We start from the raw sequence: 27,599 nt of genomic DNA on the forward strand, positions 1-27,599 counted from the left end.
TCAAAGGGACTCGTTCCCTTTAGAGAACTGCTTGAAAGGTGGCTACACCGTCTTACAGTACGCTTGTTTACAGGAAAACTGACGTCTCACTTCGTCTGCACATGTTCTAGGAGTTTTAGAAATCTCACAATTGATGAAACGTCTTTCCTCGAGAAACCACCCATACTTTTGTGTTATTTTTTGTATTGTGTCGGTATTATCTGCTTGTTAAAGAAACACTTCACTTCTGGATCTGGCAGGTGTACTTTTAGCTTAGTTTAGCACAAATCATTGAATTGGATTAGACCATTAGCATCTTGCTGTTACCTAGTTACCAATCTAGGGATTATTTTCAAGTGCTGCGCAATATCAATGCACTCGTTGCAGTCTTGGTAGGCATGCAAAGTTACTTGATCAATAAGCTGGAATGAGAGTATAGTTCCTAGCCATATTGATATTAATATACAGTAGCTATATTATCTGCTGGTCCTAGTACACAGAACAACAGGACTACAAAAAAAGTCTAGCTTTAAATAGCTTTTTTTTATTTAAATGAGATGCTAATGGTCTAATGATTTTTGCTAAGCTAAATTAAAAGTGCTCCAGATAGACTGAACTCCCTTAATTCTACACTGGAAAAAAATATCTATTAAATAACCCATTTAACAGATGGGCTACTGTATTTTATGATTCAATTTGTGGGATGATACTCTCTGCTCTGTCGACTTTTGATGTTGAAAATTCAACTAATAAGTAAAATAACAGTAATGAACTGACAGCTTATTACAAAGTTTTTGTGCCATAATATACACTCACTGGCCACTTTATTAGGTGCACCTGTCCAACTGCTTGTTGATGCTAATTTCTAATCAGCCAATCACATGGTAGCAACTCAATGCATTTAGACATGTAGACATGGTCAAGACGATCTGCTGCAGTTCAAACCAAGCATCAGAATGGAGTAGAATGGTGCATGGCTGTGCCAGATGGGCTGGTCTGGACAAATGGACAATAGAGAATAGGGAAAACGTTGCCTGGTCTGATGAGTCTCGATTTCTGATGGTAAGGTCAGAATTTAGAGTCCATCCTGCCTTGTATTAATGGTTCAGGCTGGTGGTGGTGGTGGCCATAGCCTGCCTGAGTATTGTCGCTGACCATATCCATCCCTTGACCACAGTGTACCCATCGTCTGATGGCTACTTCCAGCAGGATAACACGCCATGTCACGCATAGTGTGAATTATCTCAGACTGGTTTCTTGAACATGACAATGAGTTCATTGTATTCAAACGGCCTCCACAGTCACCAGATCGCAATCCAATAGAGCACCTTTGGGATGCGGTGGAACAGGAGAATCATATCATGGATCTAAATCTACAGCAACTGTGTGATGCTATCATGTTAATCCGGACCAAAATCTCTAAGACATTTTTCCAGTATCTAGTTGAATCTATGACATGAAGGACTAAGGCAGTTCTAAAGCCAAAATGAGGTCCAACCTGGTACTAGTAAGGTGAAGCTAATAAAGTGGCCAATGAGTGTACAACACCAACATAGACAATATATCACTTTAAACTATTGAAAATGTTAATAAAAGTAACTTTTTTTAACTTTTCAAGTTTGAAAGTTGTTGAAGAAAGATCAAGGTTCCAAAATGCAATTGACAAGCATGAATAAACGGATAATTTACAGATGTTTTACAGTGTAGGGGAGTTATAAAAAGGTACTATTTCCAAAAAAAAGTTTTAAGTTCAAGTCATGATTTTCTTGACCATCTTAGGTCATCACAACTGATTAAGGGAATCTGTTTTTGCCCTTAATTACAACTTAATAGCATAGGTTTTTGTCTAATAAAAAATTGCACCTTGGTATTTCACATTTGTGACTTTCTTTAGACTATCTCTTAAAGGGAAAAAAACTGTGATCATTTATTCATCCTCCACTTGTTCCAAACCTGTCTGAATTTCTTTCTTCTGTTGAACTCAAAAGAATACTGAATGATATTGGAAAGCAACAGCCATTGGCTTCCATGTTCCTGCTATGGATGTCACCGGCTCTTAGATTCCATCATTCTTCAGAATATCTTTTTGTGTTCAACAGAAGAAAGAAATTCCTAAAAGTATAGAACCACTTGAGAAATTAACATTTTTGGATGACTCTTTAAGTATAACTTTATATCCATAAGACAGTGGCAAAATTATCTCTATCTGTCATTACTGTGACTTTGTCTCACAATTGAGACTTTATATCATATAATTACGTTTTTATGTTAAACATTATATGTTTATACATAAAATATATTAAAAGATATATTATATTACCGTATCCTTGTTTACAGGGACACATTCAAGACATTCACAAATCTTATTTGTATTATTTATTCTTTAGATCTTACCACACGCACGTACGCGCGCGCGTTATGTTTTGTACAGTATGTTGACAATATATACTTTTTAAGTCTGACATCACATGGGTCCCACACATTTTTTTTTTTTTTTTGTAGGTGAAAACTAGTTCTCTTTTCAGATGAGTAGAGGCTTGAAAACAATATTAATACATCACAACAACCTAATAGAATACAACTAGACCATAATCATGGGCCAAAAGTGAACATTAAATGGTTCTGTACTAATATATGCTCACAGTGTGCTGTAAAATTGAAAATCATCATCATACTGTTTATATCCATGCCTAATTTCAGATGGTCAAACCGTGATTCATCTTTTATAAATCATTAAAATATTAGTGTTTGGGATACAGCAAGATTCTAGTGAACACCATGATTTTGTAAAAGATTCACTTTAATCTGTTATACTTGACTAAACAGTGGCCATAAACGGCTGTTTTCTCAATTCAAATGAGTCGAGGTTTGGACCCAGCAACAGCATTCCATACGTCACAACTTAACAAGTGGATTACAATACAAGCCTCACATTTGCATGGGGATATTATGGACGACGGAGAAGCATTTAGTGAGGCGAAACACTCTTTTCAGGCGCATGTATTGTAATTGCAGCACTGTAACAAACCATAACGCTCACAGAAAGGCTTGATTGACGTGTTCAGTGTAGCGCCACATTACAATCAACTGGGAGCCAGTGTGCTAAACACACAGAAGATCACTCAACGTCTTGGTGTCATGAATTCAGCAAGACAACATAGGAAAAACACGTCCCTCAAGTTCTCAAAATTTCATGACAGCGGTTTGATCCCCGCCAAACTTCAAAGTAAATGTGGATGATTGAAACAAATGAGAGCACACAAAGACAGAAGCATTCAAGCAAACTTTTCTTTCCTCTTGTGTTGTGCTAACATGCAGTAATAACTCCCCATTAGCCCTCATGTTCTGTTTGGGGTTTGGGAGATCTAAAACATATTAATAATAATGATAAACTTACTTCAGAAGTTTACATTATGTGTTTTTTTTTCTAATTGTATGAGAACTGATAAGGAAAAAAACTCATTAAAATCAAATCACATACCTTCAGTTAAACTAAAGTCAATCTAAAAAAAATTAAATAAAATAAATTCTAATTGTATGAAAACTAATAAGGGGTAAAAACTCATTAAATCATATCAATCATATAACTTTAGTTAAACAGGATTAATGTTAATATGTTCTGGGATATAGAGATCCGTTTTTTTAAAAAAAATAATAAATACAGTGAATTTTATTCATTTTCCTTCGGCTTAGTCTATTTCAGAGGTCCCCACAGCGGAATGAACCACCAACTATTCCAATTAATGAATGAATGGAGGGAGGGAGATTAACTACAGTAGCCAACATTTCATTCATTCATTTTCTTTTCAACTTACTACCTTTAGTCATCAAAGGTCTCCACAGCGGAATGATTCGGCAACTTAACTAGCATATGTTTTACTCAGCGGATGCCCTTCCAGCTGCAACCCAGTATTGGGAAACACTCATACACACTCATTCTCACACACACACATACACACACACACATAGACAATTCAGCTTACCCAATTTCCCTATAGTGCACGTCTTTGGATTGTGGGGTAAACCGGAGCACCCGGAGGAAACCCACACGAACAAGGGGAGAACATGCAAACTCCACAGTGAATTTTAATTTCCTTTAATTTATATTTAATTAATATTTTATTATATGAATCTTGACAGCAACAGTGAGTGTTCATTTTATTGTGTTTATACTGAAAATTGTTGGCCAAAATGGACCCCAACGTCCATTTAACTAAACAAAGAAAATCTAGTGGCCAATTGAGGGGTCTCTATACACACACACAAATACAGGAAAGCAAGTGAGCAAATTCAATTATTATTGTTGTTGTTGTTGTTGTTGTTAATAATAATCCGGTTTCCCCCACAAATCCAAAGACATGCGGTACAGGTGAATTGGGTGAGCTAAATTGTCTGTAGTTACTGTGTGTGAATGAGTGTATTTGGGTGTTTCCCAGTGATGGGTTGCAGCTAGAAAAGCATCCGCTGCGTAAAACATATGCTGGATAAGTTGGTGGTTTATACTGCAGTGGCGATCCATGAATAATAAAGGGACTAAGCTGAAAATTAATGAATGAATGAATGAATGAATGAATGAATGAAAGATAGATAATAATAATAATAATAATAATAATAATAATAATAATAATAATAAATAAAAAAAGCTTGTACTGAATTATAATAAAATTACAGTAAGGCATTTTTAATGTTACAAACAAATCTATTTCTTATAACTGCAGCTCTCTTGTAAATAAATAAATAACAGTTTCTACAAAAGCAGTGGAACAGTTTTCAGCAGTAATTTGCTACTTTCCTAAATTATGATCATTGTCCATAAATAATTTGACATTGCATGACAATCCTTGAGATAATGTGCAACTGTCGGTTTCAAAAAATCCATGAGAGTGAAACTGCAAAATTGCCAATGTCATTGCCCAGAATTCATTCAAAAGACTAAATTATCGTTGCAGGGATTCTCTAAACCACGCTTTAGTGATTTAGAAGCATAAAAAGATCAAGAGTTCCCTAATGGGTCTGGGACAAATTCCAGAATACCAAATGCAAACATTGCAAGCGGCACCCCTAGAGGACAACCTTTATTTTGTCACACCTTAACTGGCCCTTTAATGCAATTACTCCTTTCTTCAAGTGAAAGAAACCAAAGTAGGGTTGAGTGAGCTTAATTACTCATTGCTTTAAATGAAATAAGGAAACTGCTTGAATTAGTTGGGAATAAAAGGTTTATCAATTCATAAATGTGTATAATATCAGGTGCTTGCAGTTCATCTACATACCTCGGTGATTTTTTATTAAGTTGAACATTAAAAAAAAAAAGATATGTAGCTGAAACCATGGTGCTTGGTGATTCATAGATAGTCAACGGCTATTAGAACTTATAAAAAAAAAAAGAAAATTAGTACTCGTGGCTCCTGGTGGCATGTTTATGAAGTGAAACGATCAACCTGACATCGTTTACAACATTTATTACCTTTAGTACACAGCCTTGGCAAACGTTCATGTCAGCATTCAGCCAATATTTGAGTTTCTTAGGCATATTCTGCCCATTGTCGTTATGTGAAAGATGTTTGAACTCCAGCTTGTCACAAACAACAAGTGGATTAACTCTAAAATTACAGAGGCAGTCAAATTGGCCATTTTATAAGAATTACAGTAGTACTGTGGCTAAGTATTCTAAGTATGTCTAACATTGATTGGCTATACTTATTAAATTGCATACATTTAAATGCATTTCAGTTCAGAAAACGTTGCTGTCCCGCTTGTTGGAAGTGATTTACGCACCTTTTGGTGTAATCTTCTATTCAGTATACTGTAGGCTATATTACAAAAAAAAGATAGTATTTTAAGGGCATAATTTCATAAATAAATACTATATACACATTCAAAGATTTATTTTAAAATCACAACAGAAGCTTCTAAAGTAATTATGACATGACAGAAATTCAGTTCAGTACAGTCTTATACTATGGTAAATCTAGCAGTAACAGAATTCTGGTAGTTCCAGTGTAAAAGGTAATAATAATAAACATTTTTCATCATAAGAGCTCAATGTATTGTCAGAAGCCACAGCTATTAATTTAGTTTTTCCTGGATCTGTTTTTTTAACACTCAAAATATGTTGAGTCATTGACTTTTTTATGAATTAGCAAAGACCCCAGTTTCAGCTAAAAAATCTTCGGTCATTTTCTGATAAATCAAAAAGGTCTGGAATGAAATAGCATATTTAAATTTTTGGGTGATCAATCCCTTTTAAGAATAAATCTATCATCACTATATATAAAACCTTTTATATAAAAAAAAATGGCTATGACAAGCTGTTTTGTCTTTTATTCATCCTCAGAATATGAATTCTTAATATCCCCATTCTTGATATCACAAGTTTAAATACTGTTCAAATCAAAAATGCTAATTGTTAATATCAATATTATCTATATTTCAACTATAGTAACAATATTAATTCTTGATATCAACAATGTCATCATTTGCAAAAATACAATTCTTGATATCAAAAATGCTAATTGTCCAATCCTAGTGCTTTTTCATTCACATGTCCGTATACAGAATGATATTCCGTAGCTCTGGCTCTACAGTTTCAATAGAAATAACACTAAACAATAAATGGTATAATATAATTGTTTATGACAAGCTGTTTTGATTTTGGTTGATATCAATAACATAATATTTGGTTGATATCCTGATAACAATAATATTTTGTCACTAGTTGAAACGTTGACTTTTGATAACTGCAGTTGTATTTCAACATGTTACATTTGTTATTTCTGAGATCTAAAAATGTATTTATGATATCAGCAATTGAGAGAGTGGTTTCTGATATCTACAATTACTTACTTTACTAAGCCTGGTTTCTCTACAGGTTTTTTCCTTTACTTTCATCAATTGGTGAAGTTTTGTTCCTCGCCACTGTTGACTGACTTGTTTGGTTTGGGACTTGTGGAGCTGCTGCGAATCGATAATTTGCTCTTCAGTGTTTGGACTTTCAGTAGCGAAAATTAAACCACATTGAACTGAACTAAACTGAACTTTAACTCTGAAAACTGGACTGACACAGTTTTAGTTTACTAGAACTATGCTAAGCTGCTTTGACAATCTACATGGCGCTATATAAATAAACATGAATTGAATTATTTTACTAATAGCAATTACAAAATACTCATCCATTCATGATATGAGCAATTCTTTTTTAATAATAACAATCGTAATTTACAAGAAACAATAGAGTTGTTGATATCAACTATTTAATTGCTAATAATCAACTATTTCATTTTTTTATATATGAACAATAAAAATGGTTGATATCAGGAATTACATGTCAACTAGTAAGACACATCTAATGACATTCAACTAGTGATCATTCAGTTACGGATATCAAAAATACATTTTTAATAGCAAAAATAAAATTGTTGATATTAAAAATATATTTTACGTCAACGTTTTTATTTTGATATTAACAATTTAGTTGTTGACATCGAGAATTGAATTGTTATCAAGAATTCATATCCTGCAATGAATAAAGGTTGAATGCCTTCGAACATCACATAAAATAGCGAAACCTCACAAGAACATTACGAATAAAGATGCAATTTTACCCATGCATAAACATTTCTTGATCCTTAAAAGACTCCAATTACAGTAACGATGCTTCTAACTACTGTATAGGCAACAGTCTAAATGCTGCAATGTTAAAAGCAATGCATCTGCTAATGCCACTATAATAACCCTGGTCTAGAAGGAATCACTTAATCATCTTTGGAAAACATTTCTATATCAAGCATTACAACTTTTCATTATCTCTTCTAACACCTGAGCAGGCACAACACAGCCATCCAATCAAAACAAACACATCTCCATGCATGCGCTGCTCGTAATTACAAGACCTTTACAAGCGCTGCTCCTCATTACCACTACTTTATATTGCAGGACTTAAAAGAAGGACAGAGAGCGAGAGAGAGCGCTTAAGCGACACTAGTTTGAAGGATAGTCTCCAGGCAAGCACATCTCATTATCACCATGTTCTTGGGACGGGGCGGCCAGAAATAGACCAACGAAAATGGCACTACCCATCTGTCCCACCTACAATGCAATGCTTGGGATTATATCCTACAATTTCCTCTGGCTTTAGAGTTTAACACGTAACTACCCATGACTGGGGAGAGAAAAGGGATAACGATTTGATTCCCCCTCCAGCTTTGATATCGTTCTCCCCCTCTCTCCATCTATTCTCCTCAGTTGCGTAATAAATGTCAAACACGCAACCTACATTACAAGGAAGCTTCAGCCAGACTGAAAACACACACTCTGTCAGTGGAGAGTATTTGTGATATCCCCTAAGAGCCCCAGACGTGCTCTCAATATGTCAAATCTTCCTGAGAATGAGGGCGATCCACACCATTAAAACTGTCGCAGACGAAATCTAGTCCATGCTCAACGATTATTGTGAACAGCGGAGAGGAGACTTCGTTCCACTGAAACAGGTGCTGCAAGATTTATACTGTGCTCCCAACCAATTAGACAGCCGAAAATAAGCATCTGGGGAATAAAGGAATTAATATTACATGGCGTATCTTAAAGGCATGGCAGAAACACCCAAGAATGTGAATATCCTTGAAAAAGCAAACCTAGACAGGGGTCTTACAACAGGGGGTCCACGGCTGCTGCAGCAGGGGGTCGGACAATTATTGTTTGATGTGAAAGAAGCCAACTCTTTGATGCATAATATATATAATTCATCGTTTTACTATGTTTTTATAGTTAAACAAAGCTACATTTATTTTTGATAACTGAAATGTAGCAACTTGAACAAACTTGTAACAAACTTATTTCATGATAATTGTTTAGATGTTGTTTATTCATTTTCTCTATGCTTTTAGGCCTATGTATTGATTTACAACAAGGTAGAACTCTGTGCGAAATGTGGCGAAAAGCAATTCTAGATTGAGAGGAAATGTTTTGTTTGTAGACCACCTGTATGCACTAAAAGAAACAGTTCACAAAGTCACTCAAATGATTAAAGTGTGTATTCCACTGTAAAACCAAAAATAAAATACAATTAATCATTTAAAATGTGTAAAAACGTTAATTAGTGGTTAGCACTGTTGCCTCACAGTAAGAAGCTTGTTGGTTCTAGTCCCAGCTAAATTGACCTTAGTGTATGAGTGTCTCTGGATGTTTCCCAGAACTGGGTTGCCTACTGGAAGAGCATCCACTGTGTAAAACATATGCTGGCTAAGTTGGTGGTTCATTCTGCTGTGGCGACCCTTGATGAATAAAGGGACTAAGCCAAAGGAAAATGAATAAATGAAAAACGTTAATTAGATGCTATACCTGCATTATGATAATCTATTTTGATAGCTTAGTTGTGTTTTATTCTGCTAGTCATTAATATATGAGTTTTTAATCATTTATTACTAAAATAAAATACACATTAACAAGGCGATGCAACAAAATTGCTACAATTAAAATTAGTACAGACAAAAATATTATGAAGAAAACTGCAAGATATACTAAACAATACTACAACAGCACTGATGCGATTTTTGGTTTACAGTAATATGTTTCTGAGTCAGACAAGACACCTCAAGCTGAGAAAAGTTTGATACCCTACAGTGAAGTTCAAGTTCAGGAAAGCACCTTGGCCACTAGGCGGCGACAAAGAAACGTGATCAAAATTCCTCAAGGACTAGTGGCCCCTGAAAGCCAAACGTTTGTACTAGTGTTGAGATAATTATCATCAATCTCTAGTTTGGAGCCAAGTTCAAAGCAGCCCTGTGCCGTCTCCTGGCACTTCTTGGTCGGTGCTAAAGGCGCATTTTGAGGTGCACCCGCGCACTGCCGGACAGTCTGGGCTTTCCACACACATAAATCACTGTGACTTTCTCAATGGGCTCCTAAAGGAGCTGCAGTATTGCGATGCCGCACACGGCGCTCGCGATACTTCTCTTGGTGCGCACATCATTAGAGGCTCCTCAGCAATCAAGTAAAGCGCGTGTGATAAAATGCCTTCATCAGGCGCCTCGCCGACAAAGAAACCATGTCGTTTTAGCATTCAAATGACGTCACGTTTTCACAGAGCTACTGCAGAGAAAAAGATTAGGAGGGGATTACTAATGACAGGCAAAACTGTCTCAGATGCCCTCAGTGCACATGAAACACGCGACAGCAATTGTGCGGTGTTAAAGAGAAGGCGTAAATGTTTATTGATTATCTGTAGGCTATTAATCTTATTTATAGTTTCATATTAAAGTAGACGCGCTGTGCCAAGAGCCCTATGTGACGAAAAGCAATTCCAGATTGAGAAGTATCTCGAACGTCTTGTAGACCACCTGTTTGCTATGGTAGATTGCTTATGCACTAAAAAATAACTGGATGTTATCATAAATTATTTGAACGTGCAACGATCGCATGCTTTTTTACTCCACTGTAAAAATAAATAAACACAATATAAAATACTAATAGGCTAGGCTACTAAACCGGAATAATAGCTGTGAGAGAGATATTGTAAATAGGCTACTACTTAACACGGATGGATGTTTCATCCATTACGAAATGACTTTTAGTAGGCCTTTACATTAGTTAATACGTTCAATATAGCAGTATATTTGACCTCAGTGGTCACAGGTGGCTCAGTGGAAGTCACATGACTTAAAGAGCATAACAACTGGCAAATTTGGCCAATCATAAAAACAGAACGCACACACTAACACATACTCCTAGGGTGTATTAATAAAATATTTCAACATTTTACTTGATTTAATCTTTAACTCGATTGCATGAAATAGCGTGTACAAAGTAAAATTAAAATCCAAATAATTATACAGTAATTTCATGGATAATTTTGCTGATGTTTTATTTATTTTATGCATAGCCTGTGACGTATTTAACAAACTTTGAGGCATGCACCACGTCTAGCCAGAAACACATTCGCTACAATATTTATTTGTTTAGTGCATCAAGCCTTAATTAAATGAAACACGCGCATGATCCCACGCCAAATTCTCTCATGCCAAACCCCCAGCACCTCCACACCGCGGGCCCTCGGAGGAACCCTCTCTTTTACAGCTCTGATTTAAGACCTGTCTTGGACCTTCTCTGATCTCACGCGCAGCGCCAATCCTCGTACCCATCGCTAAAGCATGCACGCGCACGTGCGCGCTCGCTCAATCCTTTTACAAAGAGTATTGTCAAACACTCTTGATCTTTGCAAATCCAAGTTGGTGTTTTCTGAACGATGTCATAACGTGGCGTGCATATGGGCGTCACGAGAAATCACTTCCAGTCAAACCACCTGTTCTCCACCACCTAGACTACATAATGGACGCATTGATAAGGACAGATGGAGATGTACGTCTCTCCAACCTGATATTACAGCCACAACCGTATTCAACGCGAAGCTTTGGCCGCTATAATAGGACCTCAGAATCTCAGTGATTGCATAAAGTGCATTACAGTCATTGATGGTGTTTCAGAGATCTGAACTTACCGATGTGAATGATTGAATCGGGAAGAACAGGTTCCCACTCCAGACTCCAAAATGTGATCAGAAACAATACTGCCGGAAAAACTTTCATGTCTCCTTCTGTTAATAGCTATCCTCTCTCGATTCAAAAAGATGCCGAAGCGACAGTAGGTTTAAATCCCGTGCGGAGAGGCTGCTTGTCCTCCTTTGAAACTGCTTTATTCGCCTCGAATGTGCTTCTGTAGAAGGCGAAATCTTCAGTCAACCCGTTTGGAGAGCACCCGTCAAAACATCCTGAAAAAAATCCGAATCAAAGTTAAAACGTGCCCGCATGCACTGTTGGCTTCTTCTATTCTCCAGTCTGGGCGAATAAATCGGGGTTCCGTGCGCTAAACACGACGCATCTCACAGCATCACCCACCGCACGACTGAACAGAACTTCCTTTGCGCTGATGCAGAAAAGCGCCACACTCACAGCCACGAATACAGTTGAAGAAGATTTGTGCACTGAGCCCTTATTCCGATGCAGTACTGCGGAGACTTTTTTCTGCGACAGACACCGAACGGCTCTACATGCGGATTCTCGAGCTGGGATGAGTGGGAGGAGGCCCCCAGGATAGATGCGACTACACGGGCAGCAGCATCAGTACCCGGCGCTGTCCAGAACTGAATTAACAGAGGAAAGAGAGACGAGGAGAGAGAGAGGGAGAGATAGCGAGAGAGAGAGAGAGAGATCCACAGTGGGGTGGGCGGAGGTATAGTTTATGATAATGGAGAAGACTCATCTGTGAGACTGTGGCTCCTCCCTTGTCCAGCAACTGCCAGTGATTTAGTCTGGACATAAAACAAACTGTTTTAGGTTCGTTACTGATAATGATTGGTTGTTCCTGGAAGATTAAAATATATTAAGGAGGACATGCAATGATTTTATTTCAATATTAGTTTTGATCAGATTTCCAGACCCCAATTTCATCAGTGTTCCTTAAAAAACTGTGTATTTATCTGTAAGCCCCCCTTTAAAATATGTGATTATGCAACAACAAAAATAAATAAATAAAAAATAGAAAACATCTGGCTCCTGAAATGAAACGTGTATAGTTTGTATAGTAGTCAACATTTGAAGTGCATCACAACCTTTCAAAGTTGTTCTGTAACTATTGTACAACACCTATTCTTGTCTTAGGACAATTTTGATAAGTCTTTTTGATCCACTTCAAATTTTGACTACTGTAGTTAATCTCCCTCCCTCCATTCATTCTATTTTGGCTTAGTCCCTTTATTCATCAGGGGTCGCTACAGCGGAATGAACCGCCAGTTTATCCAGTATATGTTTTACACAAAGGATGCCCTTCCATCTGCAACCCAGTACTGGGAAACATCCATACACACTTATTCACACACATACACTACGACCAATTGTAGTTTATCCAATTCACATATATTACATGTCTTTGGACTGTGGAAACACTTGGAGATCACTTGGAGGAAACCCATTCGAAGAAGGGGAGAACATGCAAACTCCACACAGAAATGCCAACTGACCCAGCGAGGACTCAAACCAGCGACCTTCTTACTGTGAGGTGACAGTGCTAACCACTGAACCACTGTCTTGCCCATAATCTCCCTCCAATAATGATTTAAGTTTTGTTTTGGTTTTATGAAGTCAGTGTAGTATTATATACATGAACAAAGCAAAACAAAAAAACTATAATAATTCATACTTCTTTCCATTTGACTTGGTGTATGTTGGTCTGTTGTTTTAAGGTTGCATGGATATTATTTTTTAAGTCACAAAATCTTAGTTGGAAGTTACATGTAAAAGAGGAAAAGAACTCCCAAGTATTTTTAGATTTTTAGCTTTTTTATTGCAAATGGGTGAAGAGCTCATGAGGAAGGTTAAAAAGAAAGTCCTTCCCCAACTCCTACTGTATTGTTTATGAAAATAGACTCATTAGTATACTGAAGTAGACAGGAGAAAGAAAAAGAATGTGACATTTACTGTATGTGCTCCATAATTTTTTTTCTTCCATTTTGTGACATGAAAAATGCATCTACTGTATAGTTCGGGATAAAGCTGAAAGTTTTCAGCGCCATTGCGTCAACGTGTCATGCAAAGAAAAAATAATAACAAAAGCTAAAATCTCACACAGTCAGACATATATTCAGTATTGTCAAATAATCAAACTTTCATAGCAGTAAAACTGAAATTTTCATATCTTTTACTGCGGTTTTCTCACTGCTGTAATTTTTTTGTTGTGCATTTGGAGTACAAGTGAGATGTGAGCGATGTGTACAACACCTGAATGATTGCTATCAGTATTTCAGTATTCCCAACTTATTTTTATTTCTAATCAAAAGGACATAAAATAAAATTGCCATGAAAATGTTTGCCATTGAATCGCATTAAATCTCCTGTATGGTGTTTGGTAAGGAGTGCACGCAGAGCTGATCATAATCTCTGCAGTTCACTTAAAGAACTTTTCATTTTAAACTGTATAGGTTTTGTTACAGTTACACCTGAACCATTAGCAAAAAAAATAGCATTTCAAAAATGAAGAAGACCCCATTTTATTTTGCTAAATGCTATTGTCTATGCATGTATATCTACAATCGATCTCTGACTGCTATTCTGGACTATTGCATTTCATTCTCTGATTTGTCAAGCTCCTCGTATTACAAAAATGGTAGACAACAAGTACAGAAGCCTGCCAAATATGCACTAGCCCAATGAGTGTGTATCATATCATATCACACATCATTTGGGTTGAATAGTGTGGACAGACATATTTTCCTGAAACACAGTAAAAATTGCAGTATAGAGGAGGACCTTTTTTCATTCTATAATGCCATTTATTGCCAAAAGTTTTGAATGATTCACTTGCAGATACTGATTTATTACATTAAAAAAGAGCCATCTCGCTAGTTATTCTTTTGTTAAGCACACATCATGGCTAACACACTCACACATAAAATAAGTATGTGCCATCTGACAAATGAGCAATATCACAAGTAGCAGTGTGATTTGGCCTTAGTATCACACCAGTAACGATATACAGGCATATCACACTGCTACGAGTGTGATATTGCATTTATATAGCAGTTCGACAGCATAATCATGTATATAAGAAAGGAAATCAAATACGGAGTCTAAACATCATTTTGCATTCTTTCTTCCGCCATTCATTCACATCTGCAGCTGACGTCAGAACAGCAGAAACCGTTACTAATTAACCAACGTCACTTTAGAACCAAGTTAGTATTTTAATTATTCTCTAGCGTAATGTCTAAAGTGATGACAAAACAGGTGATTTTGCTGACATTTTAAGATTATAAGGCTGAACGGCATGAAATGCAATCAGTCTACAGAGATATCTCCCAGTATTTCTCTGTTGAAATCGGGACATCACAATAATTAACCCTGAAAAAGCCAAAGCAACACAAACACTACCAGATTACTGTTGTGTTTGCGATAAGGAAAAACGCTAAACACATGCGGGCATTTTATCTTACTTTGTTTTTACTGAACTAGTCTGCAGTAACGAAAATAGGAGACACATTAGAAGCAAACAGATGGCCAACCAATCTTTTCTCCTCTAAGGGCTTATTATGCGGTCTCTGTTGCCATCTTGTGGATGAACAACATCAACCATCTTTGCTCTGCTCAATGACAGGCTGATAGATTCCGACGCGCTGTATCTCAGAAATTAAAAAAAATTAAAAATAGGCACTATCCTTATAAATAAATTGCATAGATGCAATCTTAACAACTACATATTTGCTTAAAAAAAGCCTCAAAAGTACATTATGTTGTCCAACAGCAGCAATATTTGTCAAAATGTAGTGAGTTTATTGAGCTGCTGTCACTCTATGTGGGCGAAGTAATACACACGGGTGAGGAGGCTGTATGAGTTCTGATATTGCAGAATATTGCATGGCTATCAGCCAATCAGATTCAAGAACCAAACAGAATTGTTGTATAAAACTGCATTCAAACACGTATTAACAGATTGTAAACAGTCATCCCAAGTCATTACTTTGTTGGAGTATTGCATTTTGTTCAGCCTTTTTTTTCAAAACAGTATGCTGAAATATATATAACCCTATTCACTATTAAACCCTACTCTACCAGTAACCACATCTAAACGGTTACATTCACAAACAAAAATGAGTCTAACTTATAACACCCAACTTTTAAAGCTAGAAACTTTCCTCTCAGTGACAATAGCTCATATTTGTGTATAGGGTTGAGCACCCCCAAAGGCTGAAAACCTACAATCGCCCCTGATGACAGTCACAAACTGTATTTGCACTGCTCATTGAGCACAGAAGTATAAAGACTACCCTCCATATCCATCAAACGTTCCCTGCTCCGTTGGGATAATTTGTGTCTGCTTAATAGCATTGTGTCATGGGCCGTCACCACTTCGCAAGATAAAACAAAGTAGTTCAGAGTTCAATTTGTACTAGCGCTTGCCACATTAAATCCTCTTGTTTATTTATCCGTGACCTTCAGGTGACATGCCGACTGTTCTACCTCAAAGAAACTTCTATCAGCTCGCAGCCCTGAAGACAAAGTAAAGATCCGCCAGACTTGCTGAGACTTGACAAACAATGCTGGCTAATACAAAGTCAACACTGACTCATCAAGACACTTGTCATTCTGTCGCAACTTATGGTGATCTATAAAATGGCACACTTTTGTAGTTTGACTCCAACGACCTGTTAATTCATTCAATGACACTGTTGGTTTTGGTGTGACCCTGGGAACCCAAAGGATTATGGGAGATAGCAGTTGTCTGTAGACTTAGATCAAATCCAGAGAGCTAGAGCAATGGCTCATTAAACACGGAGATTGGATCAGGCATGTGACAAAAGGGGAGGAGCAGAATGTCAATGTATCCGAGTAGAAGAGTACAGAGGTCAACAATAGCAAGGTTTCAGTCTAAAAACTGCACAACAGATACAAGTAGTCAGCTACTTGATATGCCATTTACTTAATTCATACTAAGGCGCCGAAGCTTTCCATTAGAGATGCATGTAAAGCCATGCGGGATTCTTCTTGATGGGTTTCGATTCACCCTTGACTCCCTGTCCTCTCTTCTTTCAGCTTAAGACATGTATAAATATTGATAAGCCACTTAAATGGATGCCACGTAAACTGCACTAGAATGAAAATGGTCATGTAAAGGCTACATTGTCAAACAGATGCAGCATTTCGTTAAATTTTACTTCATTTAGTGCAAAATGTTTGAGGGGTTTTGTGCGACCAATTACAATTCTTTGGACTTTCCACCTGGCCTCATTTCTCAAAACGCAGCTCACGAAGCCATTTCGCAGCTCACCAAGACAGTGTTTTCTCAAAATGAATTATGTATTAGAAAGCAAACAATGGGCATGAGGTTGTCTGTGCACAATGTCACGGCCCGAGTTTGACTGAGCAAAGTTGGGGTTGAGAGTCAAATATGGGGCGCTTTAGAAGATGTTGTAGAGCTTGTTTTGGCAACGGCAGCTGTCCTGATATCCTCACCAAAATATTTATAGGTCTCCCCGGCATGAGAGGATTCATTTTTAGACTCGTGCGTAAGAGAGGAGACCCAAAGTTTCCAAAGTTTCATTAATAATAAAACACATTTTAAATCTGAAATATCTCAATTCTCTGAGGATCTTGCAAAATAGAGCCAAACTAGAAAAGTGGGAAATTTTGGAAATTATTAAATCTAATAGTTGCTTTCAAATGTAAAGCCATTGTCACAAATCAAGTCAGTAGATTTACTTTGCCATTCATAATAAGTGCAACAGACTTTAATATTTGAACTGAAACCCAGACAGGGCTGGCTGGTGCGCTCTAGGAATACTAATTTAGAAACAGATTATTGTAACATTAAGTTGAGACCTTCAAGTTTGATAGACTGCATAAAAATCAGCTTCACAAGCCACCGAAGAGACAGCACTTCAACTTCTATATGTTACGGTCCATGCATTATTTATAGCAACACCTTTGAGCGAAACTCTGCAAGCCGTCGGGACGCCTAACAGCTGATCACTGGCTCAAATAAAAGCCAAGAAATAACACACACAATTGCAACTTTTTTTTTTTTTGCACACTTGGCTGAAATTTGCTCCCATTACTAAATAGAATTAACTGCTCATAAATGGAACGAAATAGCTTTGTGATTTGTGGCTGTTATGTGTAATTTGCTGCCGGGGCATAAAAGTTAGTGGATCAATTTTTAGCTATCCACTCCCTCCAGAAAATGTGATGCCATTGACAAAACCTGCAAGCCAGAAGACTGGTCTTTGCTGGACAACGATGACAAGTGTTTCAAAAGACATCATAAAGTAGCTGTGCTCTATAAATAAGAGCCTATTCACGCTCAGCGGTAAGGGAGCTGTACTCTGGATGAAGGGAGGGCTGCTGAAATAGAGTGCTGATCTGATGCACACAACTCAGGGAGCTGTTCTCTTTATGATGGTGCTGAATTCTAGGAAGTCAGTTAAAGAGTGTTCAAAGTCAATGCTTTGCTCGAGACCTGCTTCTGCTGAATCATTTTTTCAATTTTAAAGCAATAACTGAGAACTGGACAGTTCTTGTGCAACAAAAAAAATTGCAGTACCTGTTGGAAAACAGCAGAGGGCTCCCTTTTGTGTGAGCTGCCTGACATTTCTCTTCCATGAAAGAAGGCTTTGAAGTAAGTGAAGATTTGCTGGGGAAAAGAACAGTAATGAGACTTTCAGGATGCAATGCTTTGATTTGCTGATTTAAAAGAAAAAAAATCTGATTGCTCTAAACATAAAAGCACGCCTTCCGAAGAGATATGACTTCCTGGTAATTGACTTGCCCCAAGGGAGAAGAGGTCACATTTTTTTAGATGATAATGTCATTACTGAAATATTGACAGGCCTCTGCTGTACGGGGAGTCTACTTGTCTATACAGGGATAGTGTTTAGCGCTCGGTTTTGTGCAGCGCTTGGGTCAATACGTAGGTGGAGAGGTCTGAATAAAGATGAGTTTCGGGTTATTTACTGTTGCCGCACCAGGACTCAGACACTCTTTAGATCAATCACTCTCTGTCCTCAGAGAAAGACCCCAATCACACAGTGCTACGCCTGCTCTGGTGTCTTGTCTATTCTTCCCCCACCCCGCACAGGCAAGCACACATCCCCGGGTCAAAAAGAAATAATCATCTGCGCAGGGCAATGGTAAGTTATGGCCTCTAACACTGGAAACAACCGCAGTGGTTCAGTCTCCTCAAGCGCATGATCAATCTAAGCTCTGGTATTTACCCTTCCTGCTATATATTAAACAAAATCTTTCCTGTCACAAAGTTGGCTTGCATTTTTCAAGGGCACCAAGAAGTGTGTTAAGTGCTGAGCTAGGGCAAAGCACCCTTCTTTGTGACAGACTCGTCTCCCCCATGGGGTTTGCCAACCGGTGGGCCAAAGGGGGCCAACAGAAGCAATCCACCTCCTTGGCATTGCCCTTTTGTGTCTTATGATTAATGGAGCACCTTGCACATGGTTGACTCTTTACGAGTTAGGTTCAGACTCGGAATCCACTAATCTCCTATGTTGTGGAAGCCTGATAGAATAAAACTGGCGAGGCTCTGAAAACCCAAAAGGAGCTACACTATCAAACTAGCAACAAGCAAACCATGGCTATTTGTTTCATGCAGAAGACGCAGGAGGGGAAAGTCGCAACGTCCAATTTCCATTTCACGCGTGAGAATAATTGACTATTCCGCCTCTGTGTGTATAAATCCATCAATCCCCCTGTGATCTCAAGCATTTTCGCTGAGCTGTTTTCTTCAAATTTGTTGGTGAATTGTGTCTTGCCGCTGTGTCTCTCGCAGTCAAACCGCCTCACCCTCCCCTTCTGCAGGGTGACAGTATTTGGAGAAATTGGGTCACACTTTTGCGTATCCCAACATTGCTGAATTTTTGAGAGATAAAGAAGCAAATGCTTTGATCATTTATTTGGCTCTTCAACAAGATAAATGCAGTAACCAATACAGACCATTGCATGAGGTGAGGTCTGACGCGGAGCTACCAAAAAAAGGACTCTAGGGTTGCTGGAGTGAGACTATAGTATCACTGCAGGCCTTAACCCCTCTCCCTTTCATTCAGGTGATAAAGGGAGGCTGAATAATTGGTTTTCTGGCTGACTGACCATGAAAACAGAAGGAAAAAAAGTGAGTTGAAATGAAGTGAACTGTCTGGGGGTGGATGGATTAAAATGCTGAGTACTCGAGAGTTGATAAGAGCCATTTGCATGGACAAAATGTTCATGGAGGTTTGAAGTGAGACAGTTAAGCAAGAAAGAGAGAGAAAGGGGTCTGAAATGGGAAGAAAGAGCATGGAGACTCCACTCTTCCAGAAGGCCTCTGGTACTGTGAGGGTGGCAGAGAAGAATGCATTCACCAAACTCTCGGAAGTTGTTTGCTGCCAGGTTGGAGAGAGTTCCATGGGATGCAAGTTTAGAAGGAGAGACTGAGGGACCTTCTCTGGAAAAATGATTAGCAGTAGGGACTTAATTGGAGCAGGTGGGTGCCAGCATGATCCCGTTTGCTTTGTAATATCACAGCGATGCAGATTATAAGTAAACCCAAGAGCCCACAGGTCATTACTATCACCAAAAAGCACAGGCAGACTCTGCTGTAATGTCTCTCTGGAAACTAGTGCAACTATTTGGCACCTGTTAGGCACAAATATCACTGATGAAAATATTATGAGGAAAACAACAACATCAAATGAACAACTAATATACTATATGTATAGGTAAATGGAATCCCTTTGCTAGCAGGTTAATCAAATGATCTTATTTAATGTAGATACATACAACTATAATAATGTAATAGTACAATACACTATTGTATAAAACACTATTTATATAAAACATGTATAAAACATCAGAAACTGATGCTTTTATTGATTTTTTTGTTTGTTTTGTAACAATAAAAATAAATTTACCATGAATACATTTGTAAATGTAAATGTCAAAGGTCAGTAAATGTACTGAACTCAAACCTTTGAAAGATATTTTCTGTATGTATTATGTAACAACAAAAAGCACGAACAACAAATAACCAATGCATTAAATATGTAAAATATTGTTCTAAAATTGTGTAAAAAAAAACAAAACAAAACAACAACAAATAAAAAATGAAGACTCATTTATGTTAGAATGCTAATACATATTTAACAAATATTTAAACGTTTACTTTAGTATTTCTAAGTCATTGTTAGTATTTAACATTATTTTATCCAGAATCTAAATTGATATATTGACCTGAATCTCTTGGAACAACACTACAGTGCCCTGAGGTGTGCAGGTTTGGGTAATATGTAATGCAGCTTTGCAGGTGTTATGGAGGCTGTCGACTCACTGTGTTTGTGTTGCTGCGGGCACTGGTTTTTATGAGTTCTTAATGTGAGCAAAACCAAGAAAGGCATATTCACAGCTGAAGCATGTTGCTGATGGAAGATGCAAATGAATGTGGCGTCACGGGTGGGATAACAACTCACGAATGTATCCCAACATGCACCTCTACGCATAAATACGCTCATGCTTTCAGAGTTGTATTAAAATCTGCACTCAATATGCTTCGCCAGTGCCGTTATCTGATACGAAACTACTTTAGCATCTCAGCCTGACAAGGCCCTGGACCGCAAAATTGATAAACATGAAGCAAATTAATAGGGGCAAAAAGGAGGGAAACAAGAGTCAAAGACAGATAGAGAGAATAAGAGTCATTTGACTCTCGCTCGCAAGAAAAAACCTGCTGATAATCACTAAGAGCAAATGAGCCCCAAGTTCCCGCTGTCCTCCCATGACGGAACAGAGGCGGCTGTGCTGGTGCTACACGTCTTTTTATTCCTTATGTCCCTGGGTCATTTCCAATTTAAGAAGCACGCTATCAAAGCAAGTCGATATTACATGCTGTACCCCTATGAAAAACACCAAGGAAGAAGCTAATGATACCAAGAACTTTCGCTCTCTTTGCCTCATCCGGGAAGCAAAGGAATAATAACCACATTTATCCGTCATTACCGGCACCCTCCATTTGTTTTGGATGATTTTGTGCACAGAGTTATTGGAAGTGAAGGATCAGCGGAGGTGACTGAGGAAAGCAAAGAAAAGTCATTTGAGAGTCATTTGATTAACAAGCCTCATGATGTGTCATAGCAGATCATGCTAAAGCCCAGGACACAACAAGCTAATGTGAAATAACAATCAGTGCTGAAAACCGAATGTATTATCGTTTCATGTTGGCTGCGTCAAGTCCTGTCTGAAGCAAATAACTATGTGTGGACACATCAAACGAATTACAGTAGACTGAAACAAGAACACACAATCTGCTTCTGCATTAGATGACGTTTCTTTCCATAACAACAGGTAGAAGTAGTCCATGGTTTCCGCTACATTCATTCTTCCATGGTGGGGCGCCACGCCAAGATTCATCCTGCAATGGCTACATTACAGCTTCTCATTCAAAACATTCTATTTTTTTAATAGCGCGTGATAATCGCACCAAAACATATTAAAAGGTAATGAATTATAACAGCGCGAACTTTTCTGTAACCGTAGTAGTGCTGTGCATCATTTGTTTAACCCTTTAAGGTTACGTGCTGACTGACTGACTGGCTGACTGTGACAGGTGCGTGATGCGTGAGGCCAGCAAACACGACGTATAGCCGTTTTATTTTATTTCAGGACGCATTAATACCGGAGGCATTCGTGAATATTCCTAGCAAATCTAATAAATGCTGGAGACATACTCGTTACATAAACAAACTAAATCGCACTTCAGCAGCGCTTATTTGAGAGCGCACAAGAAGATCTGCGCGCTCTTAAAGCGGTGTATATTTGAGGGGGCGTGCAAGAAGTTTTGTGCACGAGCAGAAAAAAAAAAATCGGCGCGCAAGCAAAGAGGTCCACATGCTCGTAGGCTATTACATAAATGCGATCTGCAGGGTCTGGCTGCAGACTGGTTGCACCTGCAAACTGAGACTCCATGCAATGCTTTTGATGCATTCATCTAACCCCACCCCTAATCATACCCCTTACAGTGACATCACTAGCTCTCTTGCAGGGGTGCCCTAACTCACTCCTGGAGGGCTGATGTCCTGCAGAGTAGCGCCAACTTGCATCAACACACCTGCCAGGAAGTTTCCAGTATAGCTACAGTAGTAAGAGCTTGATTAGCTGATTCAGATGTGTCTAGTAGTGATTGGAGCTAATCTCTGCAGGACACGAGTTGAGTTCATGTGTTTGAGACTGCATGTCAGCAATTCTTTGAGCAAGTCTGCAGCCAGATATTTAAACATCAGTGGCATTTGTTTTGAATGAGTTTGTGCACAGAACTACTAGAAGTAAAAGATCATCAGAGATGCTGAGAAAAGTCAGTAAAAAATAAAAATCTCATTTGATCAACAACCAGGTGCCAAAGCACATTCCAATAACAAAAAAAGCTGCTCGCCAATCACCTTTATTACCACTTTAATCCACTTTATAGTCCCTTTTGAACATCTAAAAGTATTCTTGTTAAATAAAAGTAATTTATATTAATAAAACATGTAGGAGGAGCAGGTACGAAAGTAGCGTCTACAAAAAATTAACAAACTGATTTTCTCAAAGCTCTGGCAACATTTGCTTTCCAGACAGCACATTCAGCATGCAACCCTTGATGGAGCTGCCAAATATCACCTGATTTTGGGACCGTGTCCACGGTTAGGTCAGAATTTTTGCTTTTAAATGCAGAATGATGATTGTGGTGTTTTTTTTTTTTCTTTTCACAAGTTGTGTTTCTCTTTTCATGCATTACAGTAATGATCATTCTACAGGTTATTTAGTGCAATAACTCATCCTTAAGTTTGCAATCGCTAAGTTTTTCAGTTAAAAAGTAAATCAGGTTTAAACGGCAAGATTTCCTGTGGGTACAAAAGTAACAGTTATTTAAGTCCCACTGCTAACAGGCTAACCTTATTTTTCACTTCCACATTAGAGTCTTCGGTGTTTTGATTCATTTATTTTATAAATTTATATTGCATTGTTTGATTGCTTTTAAAACATTTGATGGAACTTAAAAATAAAGAACAAAACATGTTTGCAGTTAACATCAACAAGGCCATAGTCAGATATATTTAAAATAAGCAAGATTAAGGCAGTAAATCTAGCAAATATTATTGTTAAATTAAATATTGTTAAAAGTGAAATTATTATTAAGTTGTTTTTTCAAAATACCACCCGATATTGATGGACCACACCTATGAGTTCGTAACCACAACAAAAGCATAATTCTAAAACATTATCTTTTATAAATATATATTATTATGATATGAGCAATATCACACTAGTGGGAGGCATGTGTTGGCTCAAGGCCGCAGGCCAAGTGCCAGTCAGTGCCCTCCACAAGTGCCAATATACAGGCATATTGCACGGCTTCCAGTGTGATATTGCAATTAAACAACAATTCAACCGCATAATAGTGTACATAAAAAAGAAAATCAAACACGGAGAGTCTCTCCAAAACTTTTGTACGAGGAACTACTTTCTTCCGCCACTCATTCACATCTGCAGCTGACTTCAGAACAGCAGAAACCTTTTCCAGTTCACAAATGTCACTTTAGAGCTCGTATTTGAATGATTCTCCAGCATAATGTCTAAAGTGATGACACAACAGGTATTTTTTGCTTACATTTTAAGATAAGGGTGAACTGCATTAAATGCCGTCAATCTACAAAATTTCCCAGTATTTCTGTTGCAATCGAGATTTTACAATAATTAAAAAGCCAGAGCAAAGCAAACACTACCAGTTTATGTGGTTTAAATACAGCACTACAAAAGAGAGAGACTGATTCAGAATGTCACTTACCTGATTTATAATGATTTGTTCAGCTGTAGTTTGAAGTTTACTCTAAGAAAATGTTGTTTTTTCTCCCCTTAGCACGTGCGCTCTCTGTCGCCATCTTGTGGCGGAACGTCATCCGTCACTTTCTTTGGGCTGCAGGCATACATACTTGAAAGTACTTGGCTGTTTCTCAATTCCATGAACGCAGAGAACGGACTTGCGTTCTTGTGGAGGCTGGTCTTGCCAGGTGTCCTCGGAAGAACGAACTGAGACCACGAGAACAAAGAAAGCCTCCTCTGAAAAAATGAGATGCTGCGTTCTTCCTGATGGTCACGTGACCTTCACGCGTTATTTTAATGGAAAATTATTTAAACATTACAGCGTTCATACAACGATGTATTCTTTTTCCTCTTTTCACCAGATATACTATGCATAAAAACATTATAAATATACGTTGCACAATATAAATAAAAGATTTTAATATGAATTTCAGCAAACAAACACCCTTGTGTTTATTCCTTTATTAAGATGCCCATGGTAATGTTTACTTTTACCGTTTCATTTAGGGAAACTCCTGAGGTAAATGAATGATATCTCTGAATTTTAATAATAAATCTATATAAAATGCTGTGCTTCCCACCTTCAGTCGCAATGGCTTCTGGGACTTCTAGAGCAAGATCGGTGCTCAATTCTGCATCGGTGTGTCCTCGATATCAAGAACACATCCGGGAAGTTTCACGCATCCTCTGTTCTTGCAGTCTTGAGTATTTTTTTTTTTTTTTTTTAGTCTTGAGTATTGGAACTGAACTTTAGCAGCTGATGATGACGTTACACGAGGACGCAAGACCGCTGAAAAATGCATATTGAGAAACAGCCCTTGTATATTTCTGATTAAGCCCCGCCCCTTCGAGGAAATCCCTCCCTCTTGGAGGTAACCCAATCTACTTGCGGCGTAAGCTCCTCCCACTTGGAGGTCTCCGGGCTGCAGCCATACATACTTGGGCTCAGACAGGCTGATGGCAGTCGATGCAGTGAATCCAATGCTCCGAAATTATAAATACTTAAAAATAGGCACTATCCTCATAAATAAACTACATAGTTGCAATCTAAACAACTACATTCTTGACTAAAAAAAAGCATCAAAAGTACTATTTGTCAATCTGTGGAGTGTCCACTGCTTGTCTGTATGGGGGCGGAGTAATACAGGCTATCAGTCAATCAGACTCAAAATCCAGACAGAACCGTTGTGTATATATTGAAACAAACATGAACAATTAAAGATGTTCAATAACTGAACTATGGTGTACCCATTTTATGTCATTCCAAGAGAAAACATTTTAACAACAAGCATAGTAGTATTAGATGCTATTATATATCAAATGTAAAATGTTTGGTTTTTCTTAGTCATTTTTGGGTGTCTAAAAAAAAATCACCATTTTATCCTTATAAAAATGCCCAAAATGATCTATTAACATGAATTGTTTTGGGCTGGGGTTGTGCGCAGAGCTATACTGGAAGGGAAGAATCAGTGACTGAGAAAAGGGAAGAAAAAGAGTCATTTGATCAACAAGCCACAAGAAGTGTCAAAGCAGATGATGCTAATAATGATTGAGAATCTGCTCGCCAACCAACAGCGTATAAGGAAACTGCACTGTCTTTGCCACCCAGGAGCTGTGTGGGCTGCCCGTCTCCCACTGCTTTGTTTCATTCCACAGTTGTTGGAGAGAAAGCAACACCCTGTGGGAAAAGTAAGCTGGCAAGCCTGTCTCTTCTTGCTTCCAAGAATGGCTCAACATGCCAGCGTGTCTGGGCAGGGTGAGAGTAGAGGGCATGGCTCTGGGCACCATAGGGAGACGGGCATGCCAGTGGGGTGGCAGTGGACAGCAGTCACAGTTTTTGGCCCAGTACGACCTTCTGTGAGTTTGGGGGGCATCAACTCAGCATGGGTACTCTTATTGACAGGCCTTGCCCCCCCAAGCAATTTGGACATAGACAAGTTCAGCAATATCATAAGTAGCATTTGGTCTTTTCCAAGCCGAATGACGTTTTCTTATGTGGAATATGAAAGGAGAAACTGACATATGCAAGTCAGTTTTTTTTTTTTTTATGTGAATGATGTCACTGACATGTTGGACAGATATAGGCTTTGAGAGACAAACATCACTCAGAACATGAATGGATTTTCCTTTTTTTTTTTTCTTTGGACCAAAATAATAGTAGAGTGTCATTAAATAAAATGGGACATCATTCATTTATTCATTCATTCATTCATTTTCTTTTCGGTTTAGTCCCTTTATTAATCTGGGGTCGCCACAGTGGAATGAACCGCCAACTTATCCAGCATGTTTTTTTACGCAGCAGATGCCCTTCCAGCTGCAACTCATTACTGGGAAACCTCCATACACACTTACACATACGTTTCAGTCAATTTTAGCATACCCAATTCACCCATACCACGTCTTTGGACTTGTGGGGGAAACCAGAGAACCCGGAGGAAACCGACATGAACACAGAGAACATGCAAACTCCACATAGAAATGCCAACTGACCCAGCCGAGTCTCGAAGCAACAACCTTCCTGCTGTGTGGCGAACATGGTACCCACTGCATCACTACGTCGCCCCATTGGACATCATATTGGTTTTGATTTGTTTTCAGGCATGCTGTTTGTTTGCTTTGTCTGCCAGAATAAACAATATTCCTGCAAAAATTACATTCACAATTTCTTCTATTTTGGTTTGCTTTCATGAAACATTATATACATATAACGTAACTACTATTTTCAAAATTGAGGTCGGTTACAATGTGTGCTTTATGGTGATTATTATTTGTTTTGATGATTTCAAATGAAGCTTTATTAAAGAATCGTTAAAAAAATTGCTAAATGTTTTTAACACTGAATAGAAATGATTATACAGCACTTAATCAGAATATCGGAATGATTCTGAAGGACAATCACAGGAATAAACTACATTTCATTGTACCGGTAATAGTATTTCACAATATTAGTTTTCCTGCATATTTACAGTGGGCGAAATAAGTATTTAACGTCACCATTTTTCTCAGAAAACATATTTCTAAAGGTGCTGTTGACTTGAAAACTTCACCAGATGACGAAAACAACCTAAGAAATACATTTATGAAAAGAAAACAAATATTATTAGTCTACAAATTAAGTTGTGTAATAAAATTAAATGACACAGGAAACAAATATTGAACACATGAAGAAAGGGAGAAAGGCAGTGAAAGCCCAGACAGCAGCTAAAATCTCTTAGAAGTTATTCAGCAACCTTCTGCCCTTGG

General features: G+C 38.0%; 1 protein-coding gene across 2 annotated transcripts in view; it reads right to left on the minus strand.

Annotated features, from left to right (window-relative positions):
- grid2 (glutamate receptor, ionotropic, delta 2) overlaps positions 1-12,100 on the minus strand; it is a 673,181-nt gene extending 661,081 nt beyond the window's left edge. For both annotated transcript variants that reach the window (XM_056463472.1, XM_056463473.1), the window contains exon 1: positions 11,474-12,100. In XM_056463472.1, coding sequence (XP_056319447.1) covers positions 11,474-11,561 — 88 coding nt within the window. In that variant the 5' untranslated portion in view covers positions 11,562-12,100. The remainder of the gene's footprint in view (positions 1-11,473) is intronic.
- Between the last annotated feature and the right edge of the window lie 15,499 nt (positions 12,101-27,599).

This window comes from Danio aesculapii, chromosome 8 (assembly GCF_903798145.1).
Source record: "Danio aesculapii chromosome 8, fDanAes4.1, whole genome shotgun sequence".
In the NCBI taxonomy this organism is placed as follows: Eukaryota; Metazoa; Chordata; class Actinopteri; order Cypriniformes; family Danionidae; genus Danio; species Danio aesculapii.